The 27,408-nt window shown below is 33.6% G+C and overlaps 1 protein-coding gene and 1 pseudogene across 1 annotated transcript; both read right to left on the bottom strand.

The window, feature by feature from the left end:
• Positions 1 to 1,147: 1,147 nt before the first annotated feature.
• Positions 1,148 to 5,474, bottom strand: LOC107811314 (protein trichome birefringence-like 39). Its single transcript, XM_016636214.2, has 5 exons — positions 5,011 to 5,474; positions 4,741 to 4,912; positions 2,645 to 2,820; positions 2,099 to 2,257; positions 1,148 to 1,772 (listed from the first exon to the last, which is right to left on the bottom strand). The coding sequence occupies exons 1-5, from the start codon at positions 5,307 to 5,309 to the stop codon at positions 1,484 to 1,486; spliced, it is 1,095 nt and encodes a 364-aa protein (XP_016491700.1). The 5' UTR covers positions 5,310 to 5,474; the 3' UTR covers positions 1,148 to 1,483.
• A 17,003-nt stretch (positions 5,475 to 22,477) lies between these two features.
• On the bottom strand, positions 22,478 to 24,312 carry LOC142168685 (uncharacterized; annotated as a pseudogene).
• Between the last annotated feature and the right edge of the window lie 3,096 nt (positions 24,313 to 27,408).

Here is a 27,408-nt window from a genome sequence, read left to right as displayed (position 1 = left end):
AAAGTAAATGCAAACCACACAAGTTGAACAATCTTAGCCTTGAAGATTAGTCACCCTCGAGTCAAAAATGCTTTTATCGATGCCGGAACAGAATGACAAGATAATGAGAACTAGAAATAATAATATATTGCTTTGTGATGCGTGTTACCATGTCTTAAATGAATTAGCAAACCCCCTTTAGATAGTAGATGAGTCATACTCTAGGTACATCTCTATAAAAGGTAAAAATCTCTTGATTTACTGATTGTCAGTTCTTTGCTGATATGTGCCGAGATTCTCGCCGTAATATCCGACCGGTCACGGATATTTCGGTCTTCTGTTAGTTATCCCCAAGCGTGTTCGAGGCTAAGATCGACACCAGATTTAATGTTTCTCGAAGGCAGATTTTCCGACCTCGGGTTCTAGCTCGACGGGACTCGAGGTCGATCTTCAGTTCTTGGTCGCCACGTTCCAAGCCTAATCCACCAATTTGTAGTCAAGCTCGACTTCGACCGTATACAGTAGAAAACAAATTTTATTCAAACTTGAGTCATCATTAATTATTATTTTTTTTTAATTTCTAGAGCTTAACCTTTATTTTATAACTGAAATATACTTTTTACAAATATTTACGTGCCACGTTTTAAAAAATTATTCGTTGTTTTGGGGTACACGCGCTTTGCGCATATCCTGAGACTAGTAAGTAAAAAACGGGAAACATCATCATTAACTATGGAAAAATTTTCTATTACAAAGCTCACCAATTTTAATACAGGACTTATAGCCTGTTTAGCCAAACTGCAAAATCAACTTATTTTGAGAAGTATTTTTTCTCAAAAGTATTTTTTTCAAAAGTACTTTTGGTGAGAAGCAGTTTGTGTTTGGCTAATTTATTTGAAAATCACTTCTGAGTAGCAATTAATGTTTGGCCAAACTTTTAAAAACTGCTTTTAAGTGTATTTTGGTCAAAAGTATTTTTTAATTAAATGCGTTGGGAGAGAAGCTCCTCTAAAACTGATTCTTCTTCTAGTCAAAAATATTTATTATTATTATTGAAAAATGGAGAAACTTGGCCAAATAGGCTATTAACTGGAACATTGCTTAGAAAAATTCTGAATTCGAAACTGTAATCGTGATTTTAAATTGCAATCTTTTAACTACTAACCGATGAAACCAATTCATAATTTTTGCATTAAATTATCATACAAAATAATAATGCAACGTCTGTTGAATCTACATAAAGAACAAATCCAAGGGCAATATGCCTCATTCAACTAATTTGGGCATCCTCTCATGCCTAAGAATCCTGTTTCTATGCTACACTGAACAATCACCATTCTTATTTTGTAGCTACCAACTTGAGAAATCAAGTCAAGCAAATTCCTAAACACAAATCACTCCTTACAATTGAAAAATGAATCTTGGCTTCTAGATAAAAAGATCATTTGCTATTTTTTTATTTTTTTATTTTTTATTTTTTTATTTTTTATTTTTTTTTTGTGTTTCAGCCAACAAGAGATGTGTAAAGCAAAAGGTTCCAAGTATCAGGCAATCCAGGAAGACACCAATGGCTGCAATCTAAGGTATTGTGATCACTGTAAAAAGTTGGATGTCCATCTTTCCTATATTGAGAGAGTGTTGTAATGTCCAATAAATAAACTGGCTTCTTAATTCTGCTTAGGACTTTGTTCATTACAAGCACTGGTGCTGGTGTCCCTGCTGGGTACCTTAAACCAAAGAATGGTTGTGTTTCTCCTTTGCATGATTTTGTTGGTTCATTCCAATCCTTTCCCCTGGTTTTACAACAATAATTAGATATTAAAAAGAAATTAATGTAATTATTGGATCAATAACTCTGAATCATATTATAGTATTTTGGGAAGTTGAAGGGGAGTCTTGAAGCAACTGTCAAGTTGTCTCCATGTGACCTATAGGTCACGGATTCGAGTAATTAAATCAGCCACTGATGCTTGCATCAGGGTAGGCTACTTATATCACATCCCCTTGGGGTGCGGCCTTTTCCCGGATCCTGCGTAAACACGGGATGCTTTGTAAACAGTATTTTGGGAAGTGACCGGACGAAAATGCCTCAAGAAAATTATTTAAAGAAATTACTTACTCGTAATGAGTAGGGGAAACTCCTTGGAAGAAAACTTTGGTTTTAGTTGGGTCAACATTTCGGTCGACCCATCTTGCCCATGTGTACATCCCTTTGTAATAAGCTAACAAACGGTTCATATCTTTGAATTGTTTGTTCCCTTCTTGCATGTAATCCCACCTGCAAAAATATTTGCTTGACTTTGAGTTTCGGTTTAGAAAAGATTATAATGTAACAATAATGATAAAGAAGCTAGTTATTAAAATTCGATCTCGTGACATCTAATTCAAATTGGTGGCTTAGCCAATTGGGCCAACAGGTGATACTGGTCTCGGGCTGGATCCAATTGGTGAGTTAGGATTGCAGAACCAGCCCAGATACTTTATTTAAGAGAGATGGACTGGTCCATGTATGAAAGGGGCCGAACTGCTAAATGGGTCAATATAATGGGAGTTAAATTGCGGGGATGTGAGTCGACCCGACCCACTTACCAGGTTTACCTTCTAGTAATTCGACTGTTCAATTAAAAATAAATTCACATGAACCTGAATAAGAAAAGGATCTTACGGCTGAGAAGTTTTGGTATGGGTCCACCAATGCCAGCTGTTGAAAATCAAGACGTCCATTCCTCTCCAAGCGTTGCCACCTCGGATAGAGTCCAGTTTCAGAACAGTTCCAACATTTTCTTTCACCATATCCACCAAGTAAGGCGATCTGTACAGTAGCAATCTAACTCCATAGTCCTGTGTCAAATCCCCAAAATACAATATTTTCTCTCAAATTAAAACTTGCCAAAAAGTTGGTAAACCTATTTCAATGCACTTGTAAATATCACGGAAAAAGTTAATCTGGCATAAGGAAGTGTGATGTTTTTTTTTAATTTAAAAAAGGAGAGTTATTTCTTCTGAAAAAGCAAACCAATTAAGTACTTTGCAAAAGTAAAGAGAGGAGGTGGTCCAAGTATTTGTTGGCCATACACTTTAGACATTAGAGAACACTATGTAATACGTAATTAATGGACTACCGAACTTCCATTATCTATGTCTACTTAGTTCCTTTTTTTAATTAAGCAGTCTAGTTTCTACCCCCAACTACTAAGAAGTAGTTGCGGTCTCCTTTTGCCCACAAAGCCTACTCTGAAATCTGAATAATATAATCTCCAATATTATTTCAAAATTTTTAAACAAGATTTATGTACAAACACTTATTATAGATCTAATTGACAATCTAATGTCAACAGGTAATATTATATCTGTCCCTTTAGCGAGCCAATCATGTAATGACTAGTTAGACAATTTAAATAGTCACTATTATTTTGCGTCAGAGATGCAATCTTAATTTCGACGTGATCACCGGCGTAAATGATGATAAATCTATAGGTTAATTTCGGAATAAAGTTGTGTTCAAATATATTCATGATTGCCGTGTGTTCTTTTTCTTACACTTTCTGAAATCCAGTTGTAGAAATGTTTGACAAATTAAAGATTAAATGAAAAACAGGCGTAGAGTTTAAATTCCGACATAAAACTTCAATTCTCATAAATGTTTCGGTGACTTGCTGCTTTTTATTTAACCTTCTCACCTCTGTGTGTGAAAAAGAGAAGGCAATAAAATATGGAGAGGCCGCCACTTTGTCTTTATTATGCCAAACAACAAATTTAAAGTGAAACTTGAAACAAGCTGACCTTTGTTTAATTTCCATAATAATAATTATGACTCATCACCTCCCAAAAGTTAAAAAATAAAATACTTCACGAGTATACCTAAAAGCATATTACAACTCGCAATTTAATTTCTATGCTTAAAATCCCAATTTTATAAAAACCAAAAGTTCACAAATACAACCACTTGGTGATTTAATAAAATAAAATACACTCGGAAAGAACATATTTTCCATGTAAAGCATGCACTATTATTATTCATATTAGCATCCTATGTAGTAGAAGATACACATTTTAAATTTGTGCATGCCTAAGTTTGATCATCACTTCTCCCTCAAAGTTCTTAATAATTATATATGTTCCTCTATGTTTTTTATTTGATAGTGAATAGAGCTCTTTTTTAGAGCTTTGGATAATGTTTTATATTGAATTAATGATTTTATTTGTTTATATTCCCTTATGAGACATACGACCTTACTGTTTCGCCACTTTAACAACTTCCCTCTCCCAAACCCAAAGATGAAGAAGAGAAAACGAAAGAAGGAGAAGATTTGTTACTTGGGCAAATATTTTTTTAGGAAAAAAATGTAAATGAACGTACATTTATCCAAACGACTATGTAATTTAAAATTTGTCTACTCAAAGTTTTATGCTTTCTAAAAATATCACTAAGGCTTTACTAAAATTGAGAAAAGAAACAAGCATAACAGGAATACAAGCATGTAGTAAAAATTATTCTTTTCTTTTCTTTCTTCTAGGGAAAATTTCACTGTCATTTAGAACTTTACCTTCCCAAAGGCCTACATAGGGACAAGGACAAGACAAGCATGTCATAAATAAAACTACTCCAACATTTTTGCCAAATATTAAAAAAATAATAGTTGAACCACAAGAACAACATTTGAATGAAGTTTTAATTTAACTTTATTTACTATAGCAGTAAACTCATAAAAAATTCTTTTATCATAGTAAAATACTCAGAAATGCATGGGCAGAACTAACCAGAAATGCAATTTCAGAAAGTCCTTCTTTCCTAATGACTGCAATTCTGGCCTTTGGCACCCATGAATGAATCATGCAAGCTAATGACTGCCACATATTCAAACTCAATGAGTCACCCACAAACATTATATTTTTCCCCCTATATTTCTCCAAGAAAACCAACCCATTAAACCTGCAATAAACATTTTTAAACAATTCAAATTAGTAGAAAACAACAAAAAATAACAGTACTATTAACAGAATGAGTCAAAAAGAATCAGTATCTCTTACCTTGGCAGATTGCAGGAGAAAGGTTGCCATCTGTATTTAAGGTACAAATTATCAGGTCTTTTGTACTTCTGGCAGTTGAATTCATTTTCAATGAAAGGACAGGTTGAGAAATCATAGAGAGGATATGAAGAATCATAAACCCATTTGCCTCTGAAAATATTACAACCACTACTTCTTCCTAAGAGATTTCTAGTAGTATCTATGGAGTTGCTGCTTGTGTTATTCAGATAATAATAATGTTCCTCCGCTTTTGTTTCTACTGAAAATAGCAATAACAGTGAGAGAAATAGAAACTCCATTTTCTGTTTGGGTCTTGAAATTCAAATGTAAGAATAACAGTGTATATAATGTGCTAAAAACGAGAGGGGGTGAGGAGAGCAGGGGAAAGGAAGATGCAGCACATGGTTGAAAGCCAAAATGTACCCGGGGCATAGCTAAAGTGCTGTTTGCGGATTCGGCTGAACTCAAAAACTTTTGTTCAAACCTTATATTTATATTAACAAATTTAATAAATATATACAAATCATTAATTTAGAAACCAATAACTTAAAAGTATTATTCAAATACTAGCTCCGTGTCTTAATGTACCATATATGTAGGAAGCATATAATGATGGGATCTTAGTGTGGATTTGATATTCTTCTTGAATAAATTTAAAATATGAATTTAAGTTATATGTAATATAAAGAATTTTTATATTGTTAATTAATTTAATCGACTGTAGTATATTATTACTTTATTTTTTAGATTATCATATCAAGACATGTGGTAAATAACCCGTCTAAAATTTAATTGGGTTAAAATAAATTGGATTAAGATGGGTTAAAACATTGACCCATAACCCAATTGGCCAAAGAGAGACATCCCTCCCCTTTTTTTCCTTTTTGTTAAAAAAAGTGAAAACTAATGTGTTTTTCTTTAAGTTATTAGCTTAAGTTCTTCTAAAGTTACAAAATTCTTAATCTCTAAATATTTTGTTTTCTATGTTTGAAATTGGGTTGCATTTTGAACTATTGGATTAAACTGGTTTGATCCCCATAATTTAATGGGTCATATCGTGTTCAACCTATTAAATTAAGTTAACAAACATGTCATAACTTAACTCGTCTAAACTGGATTGGTAACTAAATGGTTGAATTTGCCGCCTCCAATTACTGTAAAATTAAATTATATTGTTGTAGGTCGAATTAACTTATAAGGAATCCATATACGATAAGTGGAGAGAATTTAACCTTTGAATGAAATTGGGTGTTGCAAAGATCGAATTAGCTCTTTTTATTTGAAACTTTGAAAAGTGGGAAAGATAATCATTAATCTGAAAAAGAAATGCGATTTTTCTCATGGGTTGTCCTAAATACTCTTTCCGTTCTCTTTTACTTCGCATGTATACTAAAAATAAATTTTTATTTTTACCTATCACTTTACGCATATCAAGAGAAGACAAAAATATTTTTCTGTTATATCCACAGTATTTATTATTCATTTCAAATCCTTTTCTAAAATCCAATAAAATATGTATCAATTAATATGGGTATCATGGTAAATTATACACTTCATTTATTATTTTTTAAGGAGCGTGAAAAGTCAAAACGTATCGAATAAAAATAAACGGAGAGAGTACTAATTAGTTTGGTAGGTGATTTCCAAAACATGTCACAAGGTAATTTTCTTTTCATGATTGAGTGGACGTGGAACACAACATTTGTTATTCCCGGTCAATATTCCTGTATTTGTAAATATTAATTCTGCAAAATATAAGTTAACGTAATGAAACAATAATAATAAATTCGAGCCGAGCGAGCGACGACGACGACGGCGCGAGGCTTGCTTTCTTCTTAACTCTTTAAGAGCTACAAGAAGAGCAATTATATATATACCCACCAAAAATGTCTTCCACTTCCAATATGGGACAATGTCTCATTGTTAAGAGGGGAAAACTTAAAATTTTACTCAAAATTTCATTTTCCCTCCATTTCCCATTCACCCTCATTTTAAGAATATTACATCTTAAAATAAAACCTCAACAATCCCCCACATGAATGGGGAATGGCTATATCACGGAAGTATGCATGAAAAACTGTGTGATTTACAAGCAAGGATTAATTGCATCTGGATAAGTAGGTTTCCCTTTGAACTTTCCGTAGTAAACTTATGTCGGATATACTCGGTCAATCGGTAGATTTGATATCTTTGAACCGTCGATCTTTGGTGTATACCTAGACAACCATAAGTCACACAATCAACCCTTAACCGTCTTTGGTTCTCATTGTTGTGTTCATTTCAGCCATGAACACCGCCTGGTTTCATAAGTGCGTAGAAAACTGGCCTTACAAAGTTCTCCTTGAAGCGGCTCACACTTCACACTTAAATAGGTGATTCCTAAACGTGTCATCCTGTAGATACACTATTTGATATACCCCGTATCAAATTTAGAAATCATTAAAAAGCCTTAATGCTTTATCCTTGGTACTGAACATTGTCTCATCACGAGAATGGACTAAAATTTTATTTGACAATGTTGAACCGTCATTAATGACTTTGTTTGATCTCTTTGAACCTAGATCTTGGGATCTCCAGTCTTCTAAGTAGAGTTACCGCCACAATGACTTGTTCTCGGCCATAGCCCCATTCCCCTTGATGATTTCTCAACTACCTCTCTAGTTAGGCCTTTTGTAAGTGGATCCGACACATTATCACTTGACTTTACATAGTCAATTGTGATAATTCCTCTAGAGAGTAATTGCCTAACGGTTTTATATCTTCGTCGTATATGACGAGATTTACCGTTATACATGACGCTCCCAGCCCTTCCAATTGCCGCTTGACTATCACAATGTATGCATATTGGTGCCAACGGTTTGGGCCAAAATGGAATGTCTTCCAAGAAATTCCGGAGCCATTCAGCTTCTTCACCGGCTTTATCTAAGGCTATGAATTCAGCCTCCATTGTAGAGCGGGCAATACATGTTTGTTTGGACGACTTCCAAGATACCGCTCCTCCACCAATAGTGAATACATATCCATTCGTGGACTTAGAATCAGTTGAACCGGTGATCCAATTTGCATCACGGTATCCCTCAATCACCGCAGGGAAATTACTGTAGTGCAATTCAAAGTTCTGGGTATGTTCTAAATATCCCAAAACTCGTTTCATTGCCATCCAATGAGATTGGCCTGGATTGCTCGTATATCGACTCAGTTTACTTATAGCACAAGCTATGTCTGGTCGTGTACAATTCATGATATACATTAAGCATCCCAATACACGAGCATAATCCAATTGTGATATGCTTTGGCCTTTGTTCTTTGCTAATGCAAGATTCACGTCAATTGGGGTCTTTGCAACTTTAAAGCCCAAGTGCTTGAATTTTTCAAGTACTGTCTTAATATAATGAGATTGTGACAATGCCAGACCTTGAGGAGTCTTATTGATCTTAATTCCCAGAATTAAATCAGCAACTCCCAAGTCTTTCATATCAAACTTGCTATTGAGCATACGCTTAGTAGCATTTATGTTGGCAATGTCATTACTCATTATCAACATATCATCCACATATAGGCAAACAATGACTATGTGATTTGGAACATTTTTAATGTACACGCATTTATCACATTCATTTATCTTAAAACTATTTGACAACATTGTTTGGTCAAATTTCGTATGCCATTGTTTGGGTGCTTGTTTTAGTCCGTAAAGAGACTTAACAAGTCTACATACCTTCTTTTCTTTACCTGGAACCACAAACCCTTCAGGTTGTTCCATGTAAATTTCTTCCTCCAACTCTCCATTTAAGAAGGTCGTCTTAACATCCATTTGATGAATTTCAAGACCATACACTGCAGCTAATCCTACTAACATCCGTATGGACGTAATTCTTGTAACTGGAGAGTATGTATCAAAGTAGTCTAGACCTTCTCGTTGTCTATACCCTTTGACTACGAGCCTTGCCTTGAATTTATCAATAGTGCCATCATCTTTGATTTTTCTCTTAAAAATCCATTTAGAACCCAAAGGTTTATTTCCAGGAGGAAGATCAACCAATTCCCATGTATGGTTGTTCAATATGGATTCTATTTCACTATTGACTGCCTCTTTCCAAAACAATGATTCCGAAGAAGTCATAGCTTCTTTAAATGTTTGAGGCTCATTCTCCAATAAGAAAGTCACAAAATCTGGTCCAAATGAAGTAGACGTTCTTTGACGTTTACTACGTCTTGGATTCTCCTGATTACATGTACTTTCTTTTGTTTCTTCCCGAGGTTGTTTAGATCCTTCACCAAACGACTCACATTCCTTTTTATACGGATATATATTTTCAAAAAACTCAGCATTATCTGATTCTATAACCGTATTATTATGAATGTCGGGATTTTCTGATTTATGAACCAGAAATCGATATGCTTTACTATTTGTCGCATATCCTATGAAAACACAATCAACGATTTTCGGTCCTATCTTTACCCTTTTGGGTTTAGGAACTTGCACTTTTGCCAAACACCCCCACACTTTAAAATAATTCAAGTTGGGCTTCCTTCCTTTCCATTGTTCATAAGGAATGGATTGTGTTTTGCTATGGGGCACTCGATTTAATATTCGATTAGCCGTAAGAATGGCTTCCCCCACAAGTTCTGTGGCAAACCAGAACTTATCAACAACGCATTCATCATCTCCTTTAATGTGCGATTCTTTCTTTCCGCAATCCCATTAGATTGGGGCGTGTAAGGGGCTGTTGTTTGATGAATAATTCCATATTCTAAACATATTTCTTCAAAAGGAGATTCATATTCACCACCCCTATCACTTCTTATCATTTTTACTTTCTTGTTAAGTTGCGTTTCAACTTCATTTTTGTATTGCCTGAATGCGTCTATTGCTTCATCTTTACTATTCAGTAAGTAAACATAGCAATATCGAGTACCATCGTCAATAAAAGTTATGAAATACTTCTTTTCACCGCGAGATGGTATTGACTTCATGTCACAAATATCTGTGTGAATTAAGTCTAAAGGATTTGAATTCCTTTCAACTGACTTATAAGGATGTTTAACATACTTAGATTCCACACATATTTGACATTTTAATTTTTCGCATTCAAACTTGGGCAGTACTTCCAAGTTAATCATTTTCCGCAAGGTTTTATAATTGACATGACCCAAACGTACATGCCATAAATCATTTGACTCAAGTAAGTAAGAAGAAGCTGAAATATTATTATTATTTTCAACAACCATTACATTTAGATTGAAAAGGCCCTCGGTGAGGTAACCTTTTCCCACAAATATTCCATTCTTACTAATTACAACCTTGTTGGATACAAAAACGCACTTAAAACCGTACTTAACAAGAAGTCCAGTAGAGACTAAATTCTTTCTCATTTCGGGAACATGAAGGACATTGTTCAAAGTCATGACCTTGCCAGAAGTCATTTTTAGAAATACCTTCCCATATCCTTCAACTTTTGCTGTTGAAGCATTTCCCATATAAACTGTCTCTCCGGGTTCAGCAAGAGCATAGGTAGCAAAAGCCTCTCTAACTGCACAAACATGGCGAGTGGCTCCTGAATCAAACCACCACAGTTTAGGATTTCCCACCAAGTTACATTCAGAGAGCATGGCACACAAGTTATCAACATCATCATGGTTTACTACCATGTTTGCTTGACCCCTTTTCTTGTCTTTCTTCGGAGCACGACACTCCGTAGATTTGTGTCCGGTTTTCCCACAGTTGTAGCAGTTTCCACTGAACCGCTTCTTGCTTGGGTTGTATTTCGGACCAGAAGCCTTCTTCCTCTTTTTGTTAGCTTCAACAATATTTGCTCCCATTATTGTTGAATTTCCACGGCCTCTCCTTTCAGCAGCTTTATTGTCCTCTTCGATTCTCAACCGAACAATGAGATCTTCAAGGGACATTTCCTTTCGTTTGTGTTTCAAATAATTTTTGAAGTCCTTCCACAATGAAGGCAACTTCTCAATCATTGCTGCTACTTGGAATGCTTCGTTGATTACAAGACCTTCAGCAAGTAGATCATGAATAATCACTTGCAATTCCTGGACTTGAGTAATAACAGACTTGCTATCTATCATTTTGTAGTCCAAAAATTTTGCGGCAACGAATTTCTTCATCCCGGCATCTTCAGTCTTATATTTCTTTTCAAGCGCATTCCACAATTCTTTGGATGTCTCCATGCTACTGTATACATTATACAGATTATCATCCAGTCCGCTAAGAATATAATTCTTGCATAAAAAATCAGAATGCTTCCACGCTTCAATCACGAGAAAGCGTTCATTATCTGGAGTTTTATCCGGCAGATCAGGAACATCTTCCTTGATGAACTTCTGTAGACATAACGTAGTTAAGTAGAAGAACATCTTCTGCTGCCAGCGTTTGAAATCAATCCCGGAAAATTTTCCGGGTTTTTCTGCCGGTGCCAACGCCGGTGTTCGGCTTGTCGTTGCGTTGGCAGTCGCCATCGGAACAGCTTGGTTTTCGTTTTCAGTCATCATCTTTTACAGAAAAGAATGACACAAACAAACGTTTAATACACGTTTTCAAACTGGAGTAAAAATCACGTAGATTTTAATATCCAACAAAACGCCACGAAGGCTTAACTCTCCAAAACGGGAGTACACAAACCACAAAGGTTTTAGTTTGCAGAATAATAAGAATAACACAAGTACAGAAATAAATATTAAATTCCTTAAGATTGTTATTCCCGGTCAATATTCCTGTATTTGTAAATATTAATTCTGCAAAATATAAGTTAACGTAATGAAACAATAATAATAAATTCGAGCCGAGCGAGCGACGACGACGACGGCGCGAGGCTTGCTTTCTTCTTAACTCTTTAAGAGCTACAAGAAGAGCAATTATATATATACCCACCAAAAATGTCTTCCACTTCCAATATGGGACAATGTCTCATTGTTAAGAGGGGGAAACTTAAAATTTTACTCAAAATTTCATTTTCCCTCCATTTCCCATTCACCCTCATTTTAAGAATATTACATCTTAAAATAAAACCTCAACAACATTAACTTCTGTAGCAGTTCAGACGTGAAAAGCAAGTCGTAGAGAGTAATGCACTACAGTTAAACTCTCCAAAACAACCTCATATATTCCAAAAAGTTTTTGGCTGAAATGTCATTATAGATAACATATATTATAACACTATAAAAATTGATTTTCATAAAAAAAAAAACTTGACCTTCGTAATAAAGTGATATTATAAAGGTACTTATATAAAAAGGTCCGATTGTATTATGAAAGCTACAACTTTGGTTGAATGAAAAAACTAGCACGGGTTAATAGATTATATTAGATGTATGAAAATGTAAGAATTAAAATTTAGTTGCCTTATGATGCATGGCTCAAACATGAATGTAGCCTCTACTGCAAGATACTAATAGACATTAGGTGTAAGGAAAGAATTGTTTTCAATTTAAAATGACATTTACAATTCATGTATTAAGGGATTCATACGAGACAGTGAAAAGTTTAATTGAATATTGTTTCTAATGTAATGAAGTTCTCGTTAGGGGTGTACACGGACCGGATTGGTTCGGTTTTTATTAAAACCAAACCAAACCAACTATATCGGTTTGGATTGGTTCGGTTTTATGGGGGTTTTCGGATTTTTTTGTTACTTAAATACTATTTTAATCTTACTTTGTTAAATATTTGATAAGTAAATATATATTTAGTAAAAATATAAAAAATTGACAAACATATTATCGATTAAAATATTCTTATGGGAGAATTCTATTAGTAACACATAATAGTTATTTTTTAGTCGTCTGACAATAATTTTTCGTTGATTTACACTTTCAGGTTAACCGAATTTAGTAATTAAACATAAAAATCAATAGGATACATAAATATTAATAATCACTTCACATTCGAAAAAGATATAAGAATTTAATAAATCTTAACATATGATATGAATATGGAAGAACATAGAGATAGATGCATTTCAGTAACACTTGATAAGAAAGTGATCATACAATCCATTATTTAAGGTCAATAAATATGGATCACTTCATATTCTATTAAAATTTATATCCCGCAAGAGAATCCCAAATATTTCTACATATTTTTTTTAAAGAAAATTCTATATAAAATCTTACAAGTATATATAAAAATTATATATTTATATGTCGGGTTAGTTCGGATTTTTTTACTCAATACCAAACCAAATCAAACCAAACCAAGTCGGGTTTTTTAATCGGTTTGGTTTGACTTTTCGGTTTGGTGCGGTTTTTCGGTTCGGTTTGTACACCTCTAGTCCTCATATATGAAAAACAAAACATATGTCCTAAGTAGGGGTATACATGGACCGGGTTGGTTTGATTTGGTTCGAATTTTATCAAAATCAAACCAAACCAATTATATCGGTTTGGATTGGTTCGGTTTTGTCGAATTTTTCGGATTTTTTTTTATTACATGAATATTATTTCAATCTTGCATTATTAAAGTTATAGATAAATTTTTGATAAGTGAATATATGTTTACTAAAACTTAAAAAAAAATAACAAACATATGATCTATTAAAGTGATCTTACGGGAGAATTATTTTTAGTAACACATAATAGTTTATTTTCTTAGTCATCTACAAATAATTTTTTGTTGATGTACGCTTTCAGGGTTAACCAAATCTAAGAATTAAACATAAAAATCAATATGATACTTAAATAATGATATGTTCTATGTAATTTTAGATTATCGAAATACCACTTCAAATTCGAAAAACATATAATAAATTTTGACATATGAATATGAAAGAACAAAGAGATAACACATAATAAGAAAGTGATACAATCTATTATTTAAAGTAAATAAAAATAAATGCACTTTATAGTTCTATTGAATATTATATCACATGAGAGGATCTCAAATATTTCTAGACATCTTTTAAATAAAATTCTGTATAAAGTCTTAAAATTATATATAAAAAATTATATATTTATATGTCGGTTTGGTTACTTTTTTTTATTCAATACCAAACTAAACCTAATATGATTTTTTAATCAAGACTTTTCGATTTGGTGCGATTTTCTGGTTAGATTTGTATACCCCTCGTCTAAGACTGAGACAACACTTTGGGATAGGTCCAGACGCCAGAGAACAAAGGACATAAGTCGTGAGAATAAAGCTAAGTCAAACAATCAACTCTCATAGATAAAATAGAGGCGGCTTGGGAAAAAGGAAGAAAATTAAGGTATTGAAAATGATGGGAAATTGATATTAACTTAAAACAATTTCAATATATCTTTTATTATAATCAGAGAGTATCATTTCCTTAAAACCCAATTCATAATCAAACCTTGCTCAATAAATCTTCAAAACTTTCTAATATCATTCCGGCTGTTCTTCTGTGAATGTCGAATTCACTATTCAAGAACATCCAGTCTATCCTCTTTCTTTCTCAATTTGAAGAAAGAATTATGTTCTCTTCTTAACTTTTATACTCCATTAGACACGAACTAGTTGTCAAGTAAGGCTGCTCAATGAGTAGTATATATGTCTTTATCCGTTTATTTACGACTGAAATATAAGTCTAACTTGCACGTATATTAATTATTTTATTGACAATATATTATTCATATCATCGTAGGTATCGATAAGTTTGGCACCAGGCTACATTCTTGGGTTAGGATATATCTTTGTCTTCCCATTCTTTTTCACGGGTCAATTTAAAGGAATTGTCTATGCGTGATAGACTGCCCGCAGAAAGAAAAGAATTTATCAATTCATTCTTGTGTGTAGTGCGTGGCTCATGTCTCCAAAACGATCATAATATGACCGTTCATTTAATATAAAATCAATGAGCAGATCTCATCTTCCCTTACCCATACCATAGTCGGAAGGGATAACGTATTGATAAAAGAGAGAGAAGGGAACCTTCGTCCTTGCCCAACATTTAGTTTAGACGCAACTCTCAGTTTGTACTAAAAGGCAAAATTTTAAACAAGTAAAAAGGGACCATGTTGAAGGTCTAATGGGCGGCAACAAGTGTGAATGATGTTACTAATCTTGCTAAACTCCATGTGCCTTACTGACTTGTACAATTCTTCTAAATATTGGTCTTAATAATAAATCCAAGCTTAAAAAAGGCTAAAGCTCCTTTCTAATGTATGCTGGCCCAGACAAGTTGAATTTTGAATAGTACATATACTAGTGATGGATTATGACCTGCACTCATGATTTCAATATGATATATGCTTTGATTACACTCTTTCATAACAAATTGATTTTGATATCATCATATATGGATTTGTGTATCTTCCAATCAATCCAATTTCATCATAGCTTTAACGACCTCTCGTAATTTTGGGTGTCAACAGAATTTTAAGTCAATATAAGGAGGGATTAGATGCTTTTATCGTGGGAACAATTTCATAAATATATATATATATATATATATATATGTGTGTGTGTGTTTGTTTTCTTAGAGTATATATATATATATATATATATATATATATATATATATATATATATATATATATATGTGTGTGTGTGTGTGTGTGTGTGTGTGTGTGTGTGTGTGTGTGTGTAAAAAATTCGTAAAAGGCAACTGCCAGAACTCTAATTTATACTAGCACTAGTAAAATTATCCGCGTTTCGCGCGGTATGAAAAGCATCCATAACTTTAAGAAACAATATTTATTATAAATTTAATAGAGAATTCTTTTTAATACATTAATGAAATCACAAACATAAATATCATTTAAGAATTAGAGTTTACATTTAACTGCATTTTTCATTATCATATTTTCATTAAGAAAAAGAATTTTTAAAGAAACGTTTCACTTCTACATGTGTCTTCTGGGATTTAATACCTAATTATATTAGTCTAATTATATAATTAATCAATTTACTTATGTAAATACTTTTCTTCTGTCATAAGATAATAAATGTTTTCTTTCTCTAAACGTTTGGGGCAACATAATTGCATAGTATGTCTGTTGTGTATTTCCTTTCAAATATTTTCGTTTATTGCTAGTTTTCTATCATTTTCTGTTTTCCAATCTCTCAATTGATTTTTTTCTTCTTTCCTTTTTCTCACTCTCTGTACAGGTTTGTTCTTTGTTTGATCTTCTCCCTCTTTCCACTTGTTAATTAAAATTGATTCAATTTAATTGTGCCAACTGTTTTGGTAACACCTTAAATAGGGGAAGATAAAAAATTTATCTCATTGAATTCAATTCAACTTTAACAATTTTTTGCGGTGAATCTTTTGGCGATTATTATGTAACACCTTACACACAAAAAAAATATTACTCTTTTGGCGCAATGAGATAAAGAAAATATATCAAATTAATAAAAAGGTAAATAAATATATAGATGATTTGAAGCAAATACTCAACAAATTACCTTACAAGGGTACATCTTTTAGGTGCTTGTTATCAACTATATTGCAATACAAATCTTGCATCTGCTTCATAAATTTATGACTTGAGTTTCTGAATTTTTAGATTTTGTGGTTCGAGATCTTCAACATATTATATAAGTTCCCAATAAAGAATAATAGTAATAATCACTAAAATCACAAGTATGATTTGTTATTTCTGAATTCTTTCTTCACCACTTATTTCCCTTCAACGGATAATTTGCATGCTTTTTTATATTTATCATTATCGCGAACAGCCGCTATTTTAATAAGTAGATTAATCAAAGAGAAAAGAACCAAAAGCATTAGACTTTTGGGGGGAGATAAAAGGAGAGAAAAAACAAAAAAATAAAAGTAAGAAATAATAAGCATTCTGCTTTAACGGAGACACAATGTTATCTCCGAGATGTCATATCTCTCTATGTACCACAATTATAGAGATAGAATGTAAATGAAGATCGAGATTACTTTTACCTAATACTAATGACCCGTTTGGCCATAGATTTTGTCAAAATAAATTTGGATTTTATTTGGCAAGCACATGTTTGACCATAGATTTTGCCTACATTTTGACAAAATCTAAAATCACAAATCCCAAAACCAGCTCAATAGTTGGTTTTGGGCCAAAATATTACTATTACATTTTTTTAAAATTGCCCCCGACAATTTATTATTTTGTAATAATGTTATTTCGTCTTCTCGGTCACCTAATAGCGTATCATGTAGTTTATTATAAAAATGATAATTTTGTATCAAATTTATTTATGTTCAGAACTATGGTTTGCGATAATATAATGAATGTTATTGATAATGATATTGGGTATTTGTGATAATTTTTAGAACTTGTGGGTATAAGTCATGTTTCATATTTTTTTCAAAATAAATTTGAAAAATATGTTTTGAAAACTGATGTCCAAACATATTTTCATCTTTAAACCAAACTTCACCTAAATCAAATTTTTCAGAATAAATTTAAAAATCTATGGTCAAACGCTAGCTAATATTTAGCAGCCAAAATTGAAACTGTAGTAGATTCTATTGGCAAAATAACTACCAAGACAAAAGTTGGAAAAAATAATTAAAAAAAGTAGTACTATATGAAAAAGAAAGGAAAATAAAAAACAAAGCAAGAATAAGAAATCTCCAAGAACTGCCATTAAAACCATCCCACATGATTTTAAATCTGTTAGTAAAAGTCATCGTACTCATTTTCAGTTTTTGTCTACACTTTTGCTGACCATTGAAGTTCCATTTCGTTCTTCATTTGAAGTTGAGGAAGACATCCTTCATTAGAAGTAAAAATGAGAGAAATACCGATGGCAAAGAAGGTGCAAGGAATTAAAGATTGTGGTGAATAAATTTGACTTTAAACAATTATAATATATTGTTAAGGAAGAATAGTTAAGTGAGAGAAAGAAGATGAAAAGGTGTAATTAAAATAACTTAAGAGGTGCCTTTAAATCTTTAAATCTGATATCTAACCGAAGTAATAGTTAGGAAAAATAGCTAGGTGAGAGAAAGAAGATGAAGAGGTGTAAGTAAGATAATTTAAGAAGTGCCATTTTTGTTTTCTATGAGTTTTGTTAGTTAATGAGATAAAGGGGGAAGATAGGAGAATCCTAAAAAATGGAGAAAAAAGATAAAGTCATTTCCTATTCAATGAGGCTTGCCACATCACTGGGTCTATGTCCTTACTTTATATTAATATATAAATATAAATATATTGATTGGTAGTCTATAATAAATAGTAAGTAACTTGTTACCACATATTTAATTATACTAATGATACACAAATTTATTAAATTAATTTTCTTAAAAAAGGTATATAATAAATCGTACATACAACAAATGTATTATCACTATAATTCCAAAAGTCTTTCTCATTATCATATGGGATTTCTTTATCAAGTTTTAAAAAATTATGTTATACAAATTACTACACAGTTGTTGGATTGTGGTATTGTGAAAAGACTTTTTATAGGCTCTTACCATTTTAAAACAGAAAGAACCAAGGAAAAATGTAGCACCCACCAAAAAGAAGGTTCGCATGAACTCTCAAGCACTACCACCAAAAAGGCCCCCAGATTTTGATCCACACAATTAAATAGACCAATGACTTTTATAAAGGGAACAAGTTGTTTTGATTAGGACATGAATTGATGATGATGCTATTTAGCATAACTTTCCTTCTAATTAAACTCTTTCATTATCAATCCAATTATAATAGCAATAACAAGCTCAGTGAAATCTCATATGTGGGGTATCATGAGATCTTACCCCTACACTGGGAAGGTAGAGAGATGTTTCTGATAAACCTTCGGCTCAAGAAAAGATAAAAAGAAACAGGTGCAACAAGCAGTAAGAACATCAAGATATTAATAAAATCGAAGCGAAAGATAATAAAAAAATAATAGGTAGTAATAATAATCTAAGAATAAAAAAAATACCAAACTAACATTGATACTACCGTTATAGGGAAGAAAACAACTTTCTACTACCTATTAACCTGCTATCCAAATTTTCTCTTTTCACACCCTTACTATTATCAATCTAATTATGACACTTCCAAAAAGTCTTTCATTCAATATAAGTAGGCTCATGTAACGATCCGATCGGTCGTTTTGAGCTCTAGCGCATCGTAAAGTCATGTGTGATGACTTGTACGTAAGGTCGGAATTGAATTTCGGGAAGTTCAGAGTTATTTCGGAAGGAAAATTCTAAATACGAAAGCTATAAGTTGGAAGAGTTAACTAAGGTTTGACTTTTGAGCAAACGACCTCGGAATCGGGATTTAAAGATTCCAATAAGTTTGTATGATGATTTTGGACTTGGGCGTGTGTTCGGGTTGAGTATCGGGTGGTGCAGGAGCATTTCGGCGCTTATTATGGGAAATTGACATTTTGAAAGTTTTAGAATTTTCATAAGTTTGGTTTGAAGTGAATTTTGATATTATCGATGTCCGTTTAAGGTTCTGAGCCTTGGAATAGGTTTGTATCGTGATTTATAACTTGTACGTAACGTTTGGCGTCATTCCGGAATGTTTAAGTATGAATCGATCGCGTTCGTCGAAGTTTATAAGTTTGAAAGTTTAAAGAAAGATTTCGATCGTCGATTTGTGGTTTTAGTGTTATTTGATGTGATTTGAGGTTTTGAGCGAGTTCGTATGATATTTTAGGACTTGTTGGTACGTTTGGTTGAGGTCCCGAGGGCCTCGGGTGGATTTCGGATGGTTAACGGATTGAAATTCGACTTGGGGATTTGCTGAAGTTGTTGTCATGACTGTTGCTGGTTTTCTTGTACGCGATCGCGAGTGGAAGTTCGCGATCACGAAGAGTTATTTGGTGCGACTGGTGAAAATGTTCTATGCGATCGCGATATTAGGCCTGCGATCGCAGTGTTGTGGTCAGTTATACTACGCGAACGCGAGGGTGGTACCGCATTCGCGAAGAAGAAAGGAGGGGTGGCCTGATGCTACGCGTTTTGTTCATCGCGGTCGCGTGAGGAGGGGTGCGATCATGAAGAGTTGAATCCATGTGCATCGCGTTCGTGCTTAGCTTTTTGCGTTCGCGATGGGTTAATTTTTTGGCAGCTTGAATTTTTGCTATATTCGTAGGTGCTATATTCTTATGTACTACATGTTGTGGGAGCTACGCACGTATGATGTGACGAGTGTCCGTGCGTATGCTAGAATTACTGATTATGTTCGGGTAGACTTAGGTTCACGCCATGCTATAATTGTACTATTTGAGTTATCATACACCGGATTTTGGGGGTTGTTCTAGAAATTGTTTATGGATTGTTTTATATTGGCACGCTTTTACCTTATATTTTAATTAAACTGCAAGTAACTACGATTTATTTTAATGCACTTGTCTCTCTATTTAAACAAGATTTATGATTTTTAAAATAATAAAAATAAATAATTAAGTGTTGGCTAGCCTAACGACGATGTTGAGCACCATCACGGTCTATAATAGATTTTGGGTCGTGATAGCTCAGCTTCCTTTAGGGGTGGGCGTTCGGTCGGTTCGGTTTTAAGAAATTTGGTTCGGTTATTTGGTTTTCGGTTTTGTAAAAGTAGTAACCGAAACCGAACTAAAATAAGTTTGGTTCAGTTCGGTTTTTTAATTTCGGTTCAATTATCGGTTTGAACATTATCATATTAGGATCTCTCTATGTAATAATTGGACTGACGAATTTGTTGGTTTTATTTCAAAATTTCGGTAAATTAGACTGAAACCAACCGAAAATTTGTTGGTTTGCTAATAATTCGATTTCGGTTAACCGAACCAAATAAATTAATAACCGAAACCGAACCGAAAAACTAAAATTTTAAATCAAAACCGAAATCGAAATAAAAATATTTTCGATTCGGTCGGTATTTTCGGTTCAGATCGAAATATGTCCGCCCCTAGCTTCCTTGATCCCTCAACGTAATAGAATTTTTTAAAAAGAAAATGTGGAAACTTCAAAAATAAAATAGAAACAAAGAAAAAGTGAAACCTTAGAAGAAAAGGCACGCAATTGAAAATTGGACTGCGTAGGCCATCTTATCGAGCTGATTCTGTTAAGGGCTGGCCTACTTAGAACGGCCCCGATTGAAATTCGAGGACACACATACCCTTTTTACAGTACATATTTTGGACCAATGCGTTTGTACGTTTAAGCAAATGTCAATTTTAAGATACAAATATACAATGACACTCGTTCATTAAAGTTAATTGGCTGCATTTACCTAACTTTGTACTTAAAATTTTTGGCTGCTGAATTAATAATGGATTAGGTGGAAGTCATAAGTTTACGCAAAGGATCTCATAGTTTGATTTTAGTGAGTAGACACTTTGATATCCCATTGCCTTAGATTCTGGAGTTATAAGGTTTTTTTGGAAATAAAAAACAAAAATAGTAAAAGTTAGAATTATCTTGTCTCTGAATGTTCTATTTCTGACTTGCACTTCTGGGCTCCATTTGACAATTATGGAATTTACTTGATTTTTGCTAAATTCAGTTCCTCTTCTTCTTTTCTACTTTTTTGGTTGTTTTCTCTTTTCTCCCTTTCTAAATTATTCAACTTTTATTTTGGTCGCGATGAATTTTGGAATTTTTACCTAGATATACTATATTAGAAACTTATTTACCTATGTTCTCTATGTTTTGTAGTTTTTAATAAGTATATAGGTTTTTCTTACAAATTCTATACATTGCTCCTTAAAAGACCTATACCCCATTATTAGTGCATTCAATTCAGGGATTCAATTACATCATTTCCTTTTTTTTTCTTTCCTCTTCTCTCTCCTTCTTTTTTACATCAAAATCCCTTAAACTACGATAAGAATCCTCATCTTCTCTCTTCCCACCATTGCTGACAACTTTATATTATTAAAAATTTATTAATTGTATCGTTCTTTTGATGGGAGACTGGACAATACTGAAAATGAAGAAATATTCATAGGTAAATAAGTTTTTAATATAGTATAGCTAGGTAAAAATCCTTTTTATTTTGTCTGAAGTATATATTAGACTGGTTTACGCAAATGTCCCCTTTTTAGGCCATTATTTAGATTTCATTCAGACTTTAAAAAGTTGTACAAATGTAGCCCTTAGAAATTACTCTTTAGTGACAATGTTAGACTCGAGTCTAATATTTCTTCATATAATTTTTAGCATGCTCGCAAAATATTAAAGTGTGGTCTAATATTTTCAATAATTTACAAAATATTATCTCATATTTTGAGTTTGCTCAAAAAAGATCCGTGATTTAAAAGGTTCATTAGTTGGAAAAAAATAAAAAAGAGATCCACTTACTAAATAACTAATACAAGAAGGGACAACCGATGAAAACCTCACACATATAACTTATTATATTATGTGATACTCATTGTTGAACTCATGGTGGGAAAAGTGAACAAGCGGACATTACTAGACCCAAGTAACAAATCAAGCAAAAAATTCCAGTAGATTTAGAATGCTTAGATTGGGCCATCAATTGGTTCTGGACTCTGACTTGGAATGAACAGCCCAGCCCAATTTTAGAGTAGCTCAGTAGTATTTGGTGCAAAAACAATTTTCAGATTTTAATTTCCAGGCATGTCTATAGAAAAAAAACTGTCATAAAAAAGAGGAAACCACCTATACTCTACTGTGTTTAAACTTTGCAATTCCTTGACCCTTTTTGTATCAGTTTCATTACAAAAGTGATTACCTCTAAAGGATCTAATCAAGACATCTCCATTCTCATTATTTCTTGGTAAATAGCCAAGAATAGTAAAATTATAAGCACTCTCATGAACCTCAATACTGTACCCTAGACACCAGGGTTGAGTACTCTCATAGTCTTTAACATCCAAATATTTAACATATGACCATCTCTATTATTCTGAACCAAACATACATGTCCCTTTATCTCAGCCAAATGTGAAAACCCAAAATTATAGCCATTTGCACAACATATGGTCTTTACTTCCTCATTTTCTAAGTTCATTCCAAGTATTTTTCTCACATCACTTCTTAAGTTATTATCTTTTGCATAGGCTAACCAATAAATGAACCCATTGATATGGATTGGTTTATAACATGTTCCTGAATATTCTGTGCAGTTCAACAAGTCTTTCCATGATCCTACACTTAATTCTTCCTCTAGTTTAAACGTTAGGATCTTAAAATGTAAAATTTCTTCAAAACCAGCATAGAATTCCCAATCAGCATACTCTAATTTTCCCTCAAATTATACTACACTTTTTTACTCATTTGTGGAAGAGGCATAGCGTAAACAAGCTTGACCTACAAAATGGGAAAGAATGGCAAAGCAAGAGTCTTTTTAGTAATGGGATTGCATAGCCATATTTTCCCCACATAGCCAGTTTGGTAAAACATAACAAGTCTCCACCTGAACTAGTGCAAACAAAATGTCACTCTCTAATTTCTGCAATAGTTTGATATTCATGAACCAGTTCATAAGACACTACTAGAAATTCGGCAAAAATCGATCGCGGTCGACTGACCAAAGTCACAAAAATGGCCAAAAACTCGACCGAAGTCAGTCGGTTTTTAAAAATTATTTATTTTTTAATTATTTTTTACGAAACCGACGAAGTTTGGTCGGTTTTCTTTGGCGCATAAATGCGGGAAATTATTTTTGCGTCCCGCGAGTTGGTCGGTTTTTTATTTAAAATAAATTAAAATTAATATTAAAAAACGACCGAAATTGGTCGGTTAATTCGGCCGGTCATTTTAAAAAACCGACCGAATTCAGTCGGTAATTTTATTTTTTAATAAAATCGACCGACATCGGTCGGTTATTTTCGCTCAAAAATGCAATTAAAGAGTATAAATGAAATAAAAAATAGTCTTTAAAAAAAATGCACAAATGGTCTAGTGGTAGAATAGTATCCTGCCACAGTACAGATGCCGGTTATATTCCCTGATGATGTATTTTTTAATTACATAATTAAAATACCGACCGACTTCGGTCGTTTTTTCCAGCAATTTTTTCTTTTTTGAATTTAATTGACCGACCGAAATCGGTCAAAAAATACCGACCAAAGTCGGTAGGTTAGCTCTATCGACCTTACGATTACCGACCGCCACGAATCGGTCTATTTTTAATCGATTTTTGCCAATTACCAACCAACATCAGTCGGTTTTGACGGTCGATTTTCCCCGTTTTTGTAGAAGTGAGAGGAGCTAACTAAAGAAAGATGAATGAGTTGGGACCTGAACGAGCGATTGCTTATTGAAGAGTTGATAAGAGAGAGTATTGGCCTTTTCTTGGATAGCTCGTTATGTTGTTTCTTTAAATGGGGATTGGAATTGTATCAAGCCATTCTTTTGAAAGGCATTTGACGTGACAAAGTGTTTGACACTGAGTCTTAAGAATATATTGATCAAGATCACGTGAAAAATCAGCCATGCCTTTATTCACTTGTTATTCACATCTTATTTGAGACTAGTTATATCATTCTTTGGATTTGGAAATGAATGATAATGTTTCAGCTCTCTAATTAACCTTTGTTTGTTGTACAAGCCTATAACCTTGTAAAGTTGACTTAATAAGAAAGTATGACAGCAAGCTGAATGGCAAAAAAAAGATATTAAGTGACTTCTATGAAATGGTTGACCTAATAGAAGAATCAATACAAGTGGATGGCCACGAAGTTTAACATGACATTGCTGATGTAACTTTGAAAACTTTGCCCTTTTATATGTTATATATCATTAATTTAGTCTATTTATTCCTGCTTGGTTAAAAGATGGAAGCATACTTGTCTTGGTCATAAGAAGCTCCATCATTAATATTAAATGATAATTACTCCTTCCATTTCAAAAATTTGGTCTATGTTTGAAAATTTTAACTATTGACGGAACATTAGCTAAGATGATGCAAGACAACTCTATGCCTCCATGAACTATAACTAGCACATAAAAATAAGAGCCCGTTCGGCCAAGCTATCATCAACTACTTATTTTAAAAAGTGCTTCTTGAAAGTCGGGGGGGGGGGGAGGGGGAAGGGATGAATTGTTGATTTTTCTTCTTTTTATTCTAAGTAGTTGAGTAGTTTACCAGTTAGTCGACTAGAGATAAGAACATAATAGAAATAATGCAGGAATTAAAGACATCATGATTTTTATACTGGTTCGGATTCAATCTGAATCCTACGTCCAGTCCCATTGGGTTGCAATGGTGCTCTATTTCAGTATTGGAAGTTTCTCGATTACAAGATGGTTGATATAGCTTTACACCAACAGCTTAGTCATTATGTCACTTCTCTCTTCTTGAACAAAAAGAGTGATAGTGGTTTGTTTAAGGTATAATTGCTTCAAGCCTAGAACAGATGTATACTCCCTCCGTTTCAATTTATGTGAATCCATTTGACTGGGCATGAAATTTAAGAAAAGAGAGAAGACTTTTAAACTTGTGGTGTAAAATGAGGCACATATATTTTGTGTGGCTATAAATCATTGCATAAAGGTAAATTGTTTCCTAATAAGGAAAGTGATCATTCTTTTTGGTACGAACTAAAAAGGAAATATGTTCATATAAATTGAAATAGAGGGAGTATATACTTCGTGAGGCCTTCTTGACTCTTGATTGACGTGAATCTTGATAGATTACAAACCCAAGGGAGTTGATCCTTGAAAGGAATCATAAATTGATTCTTTCCAAGAATAAGGTGAAGTTTCTGTTGATCTTCCTTGACTTGTGGCCTTGATAGGCTTTTCTTCCGCTAGGCAGATCTTTCCGTTACTTGAGTGATCAATGATGGATCCCTTGATTCCGGGCTTTAACGATCTCCGCATAGCTTCGCAATCTTGTTTTTCTTTGATTTGGGACCTTCCTATAATAGCTTCCGTCAATCATCTATCAAATCACTAATTGATTCTTCTTCCGGATCTTCGTTGTTTATTCCTTTTTCATCTCTAATCATTGATACTTCTCCTTTCCTTTGCTTCTAGAGTTTCCATCATTCTTCTTCCTTACTTGCTCCCGTTGATAGATTATTTTTTTAATCCATACTTGAATGATAGGGCTTCTTGATTTATTTGTTTGATTCCTTGTGATCCTGCACCAACAGTGACAAATTATTTTTCATCAATGAAACTTATATTTAACAATATCCTCCTCTTTGATGATGAGAAAATAATATATAAAAGCAGTTTACTTCCATGTTACTGTTGATTGCTTGCTTTGTTGTAGTTGACATTTAAGTTGACTTCCATGATGTGACAGTCGACTCCCCCTCAAAAGGTGTCACTGTTTGTGTTGTGCTTCATATGCTGCAGTCGACTCCCCCTCAACAAGTATTGCTATTTCACTTGCACTATATAACTAACTTTTCTTCCCCTTTTTAGCATCAACAAAGAGGGGATATGCATATGTACAAAGTAAAATAAACAGATGCAGGCAATTTAGGCAATTATAGGCATGCATAGTTTAGCAAAAATAAAGAAAACATCTAGCGACTGGTTATCTAGTCCAAAACAGCAAAAATATTGTCTGAAATATCCACAACTAACGATGCAAGAGATAAGTGAGAGTGTTTCAAATCACCTTCTTCAGACGCTCAAAGCTGGCATTTGCTGAAACTATCACCCCATAAATCTTGTCATGTACTTCCTTGAAGGTTTTGACTGCATTTTCTGGTAGTTTGAGAATTTTGACCCTTATCTTTGAAACATCGGATCCAGTCTCCTTAGAGATGGCATGGATGTCCCCAACATTTGATTGAGTTGTAGCAAGAAGGTCCTTGATGATGGTCAGCTTGTTGTCAATAGCAGTCAATTTTTCTACAAGATCAGGATCACTTACACTATGATAGAAATCATAGTCTCCGACCTTTGAATCAGGATGAACATTCTTGACTTCTCCCTCTTGTTTCTTCACCCAGGAACCCTTAACACACACATACCCCATATTGGAAAAGGCTCTAGAGTTGTAGGATTTTGAGACAGAGACAAAAGGTTATTCTAAGATAGAGATATTGTAGGCTTCCAAGAGATGTGTGCTAACCATACCATAAGGTAGACTAGTGGGGTCATCAGCACTTCCAATCATAAAATTTATGACCCGTGAGGACAGTTTAACTTTAAGTTTGGTCACTAGACAGTAGACAAGAAAGGTGTCTTGTTGAGAGAAGGTGGAGAATGAGCCATTGCGGGGCAAGTTGGGCATCCGAATCGACATTCTTTTTCATCATTTGCTTAAACATGTTTTCAATACGCCCCATCTCGTTGTTTGAAGAACTTGAACCATATGTTGGATAAAGAGGCGGGTTGTTCGGTCGTTGATACATTGGGGGCCTTTGAAAGCCCGACCCACGGTTGCCTTGATTGTTGATCCATACTCCTTGTTTGTTATCCCCCCCCCAAATTTCCTTGATTATTTCCACTCTAATTTCCTTGATTTTTGTTGTTATTACAATTTCCTTGATTGTTGTCACCACTCCAATTTCCTTGATTGTTAGAATTCCAATTGCCTTGATTGTTTTGAGGTCGCCATCGTTGTTGG

Source organism: Nicotiana tabacum, chromosome 2 (genome assembly GCF_000715075.1).
Source record: "Nicotiana tabacum cultivar K326 chromosome 2, ASM71507v2, whole genome shotgun sequence".
NCBI lineage: Eukaryota > Viridiplantae > Streptophyta > Magnoliopsida > Solanales > Solanaceae > Nicotiana > Nicotiana tabacum.
The sequence above is the reverse complement of the archived record's forward strand: the minus strand, read 5'-3'. Positions and strand labels throughout refer to the sequence as shown.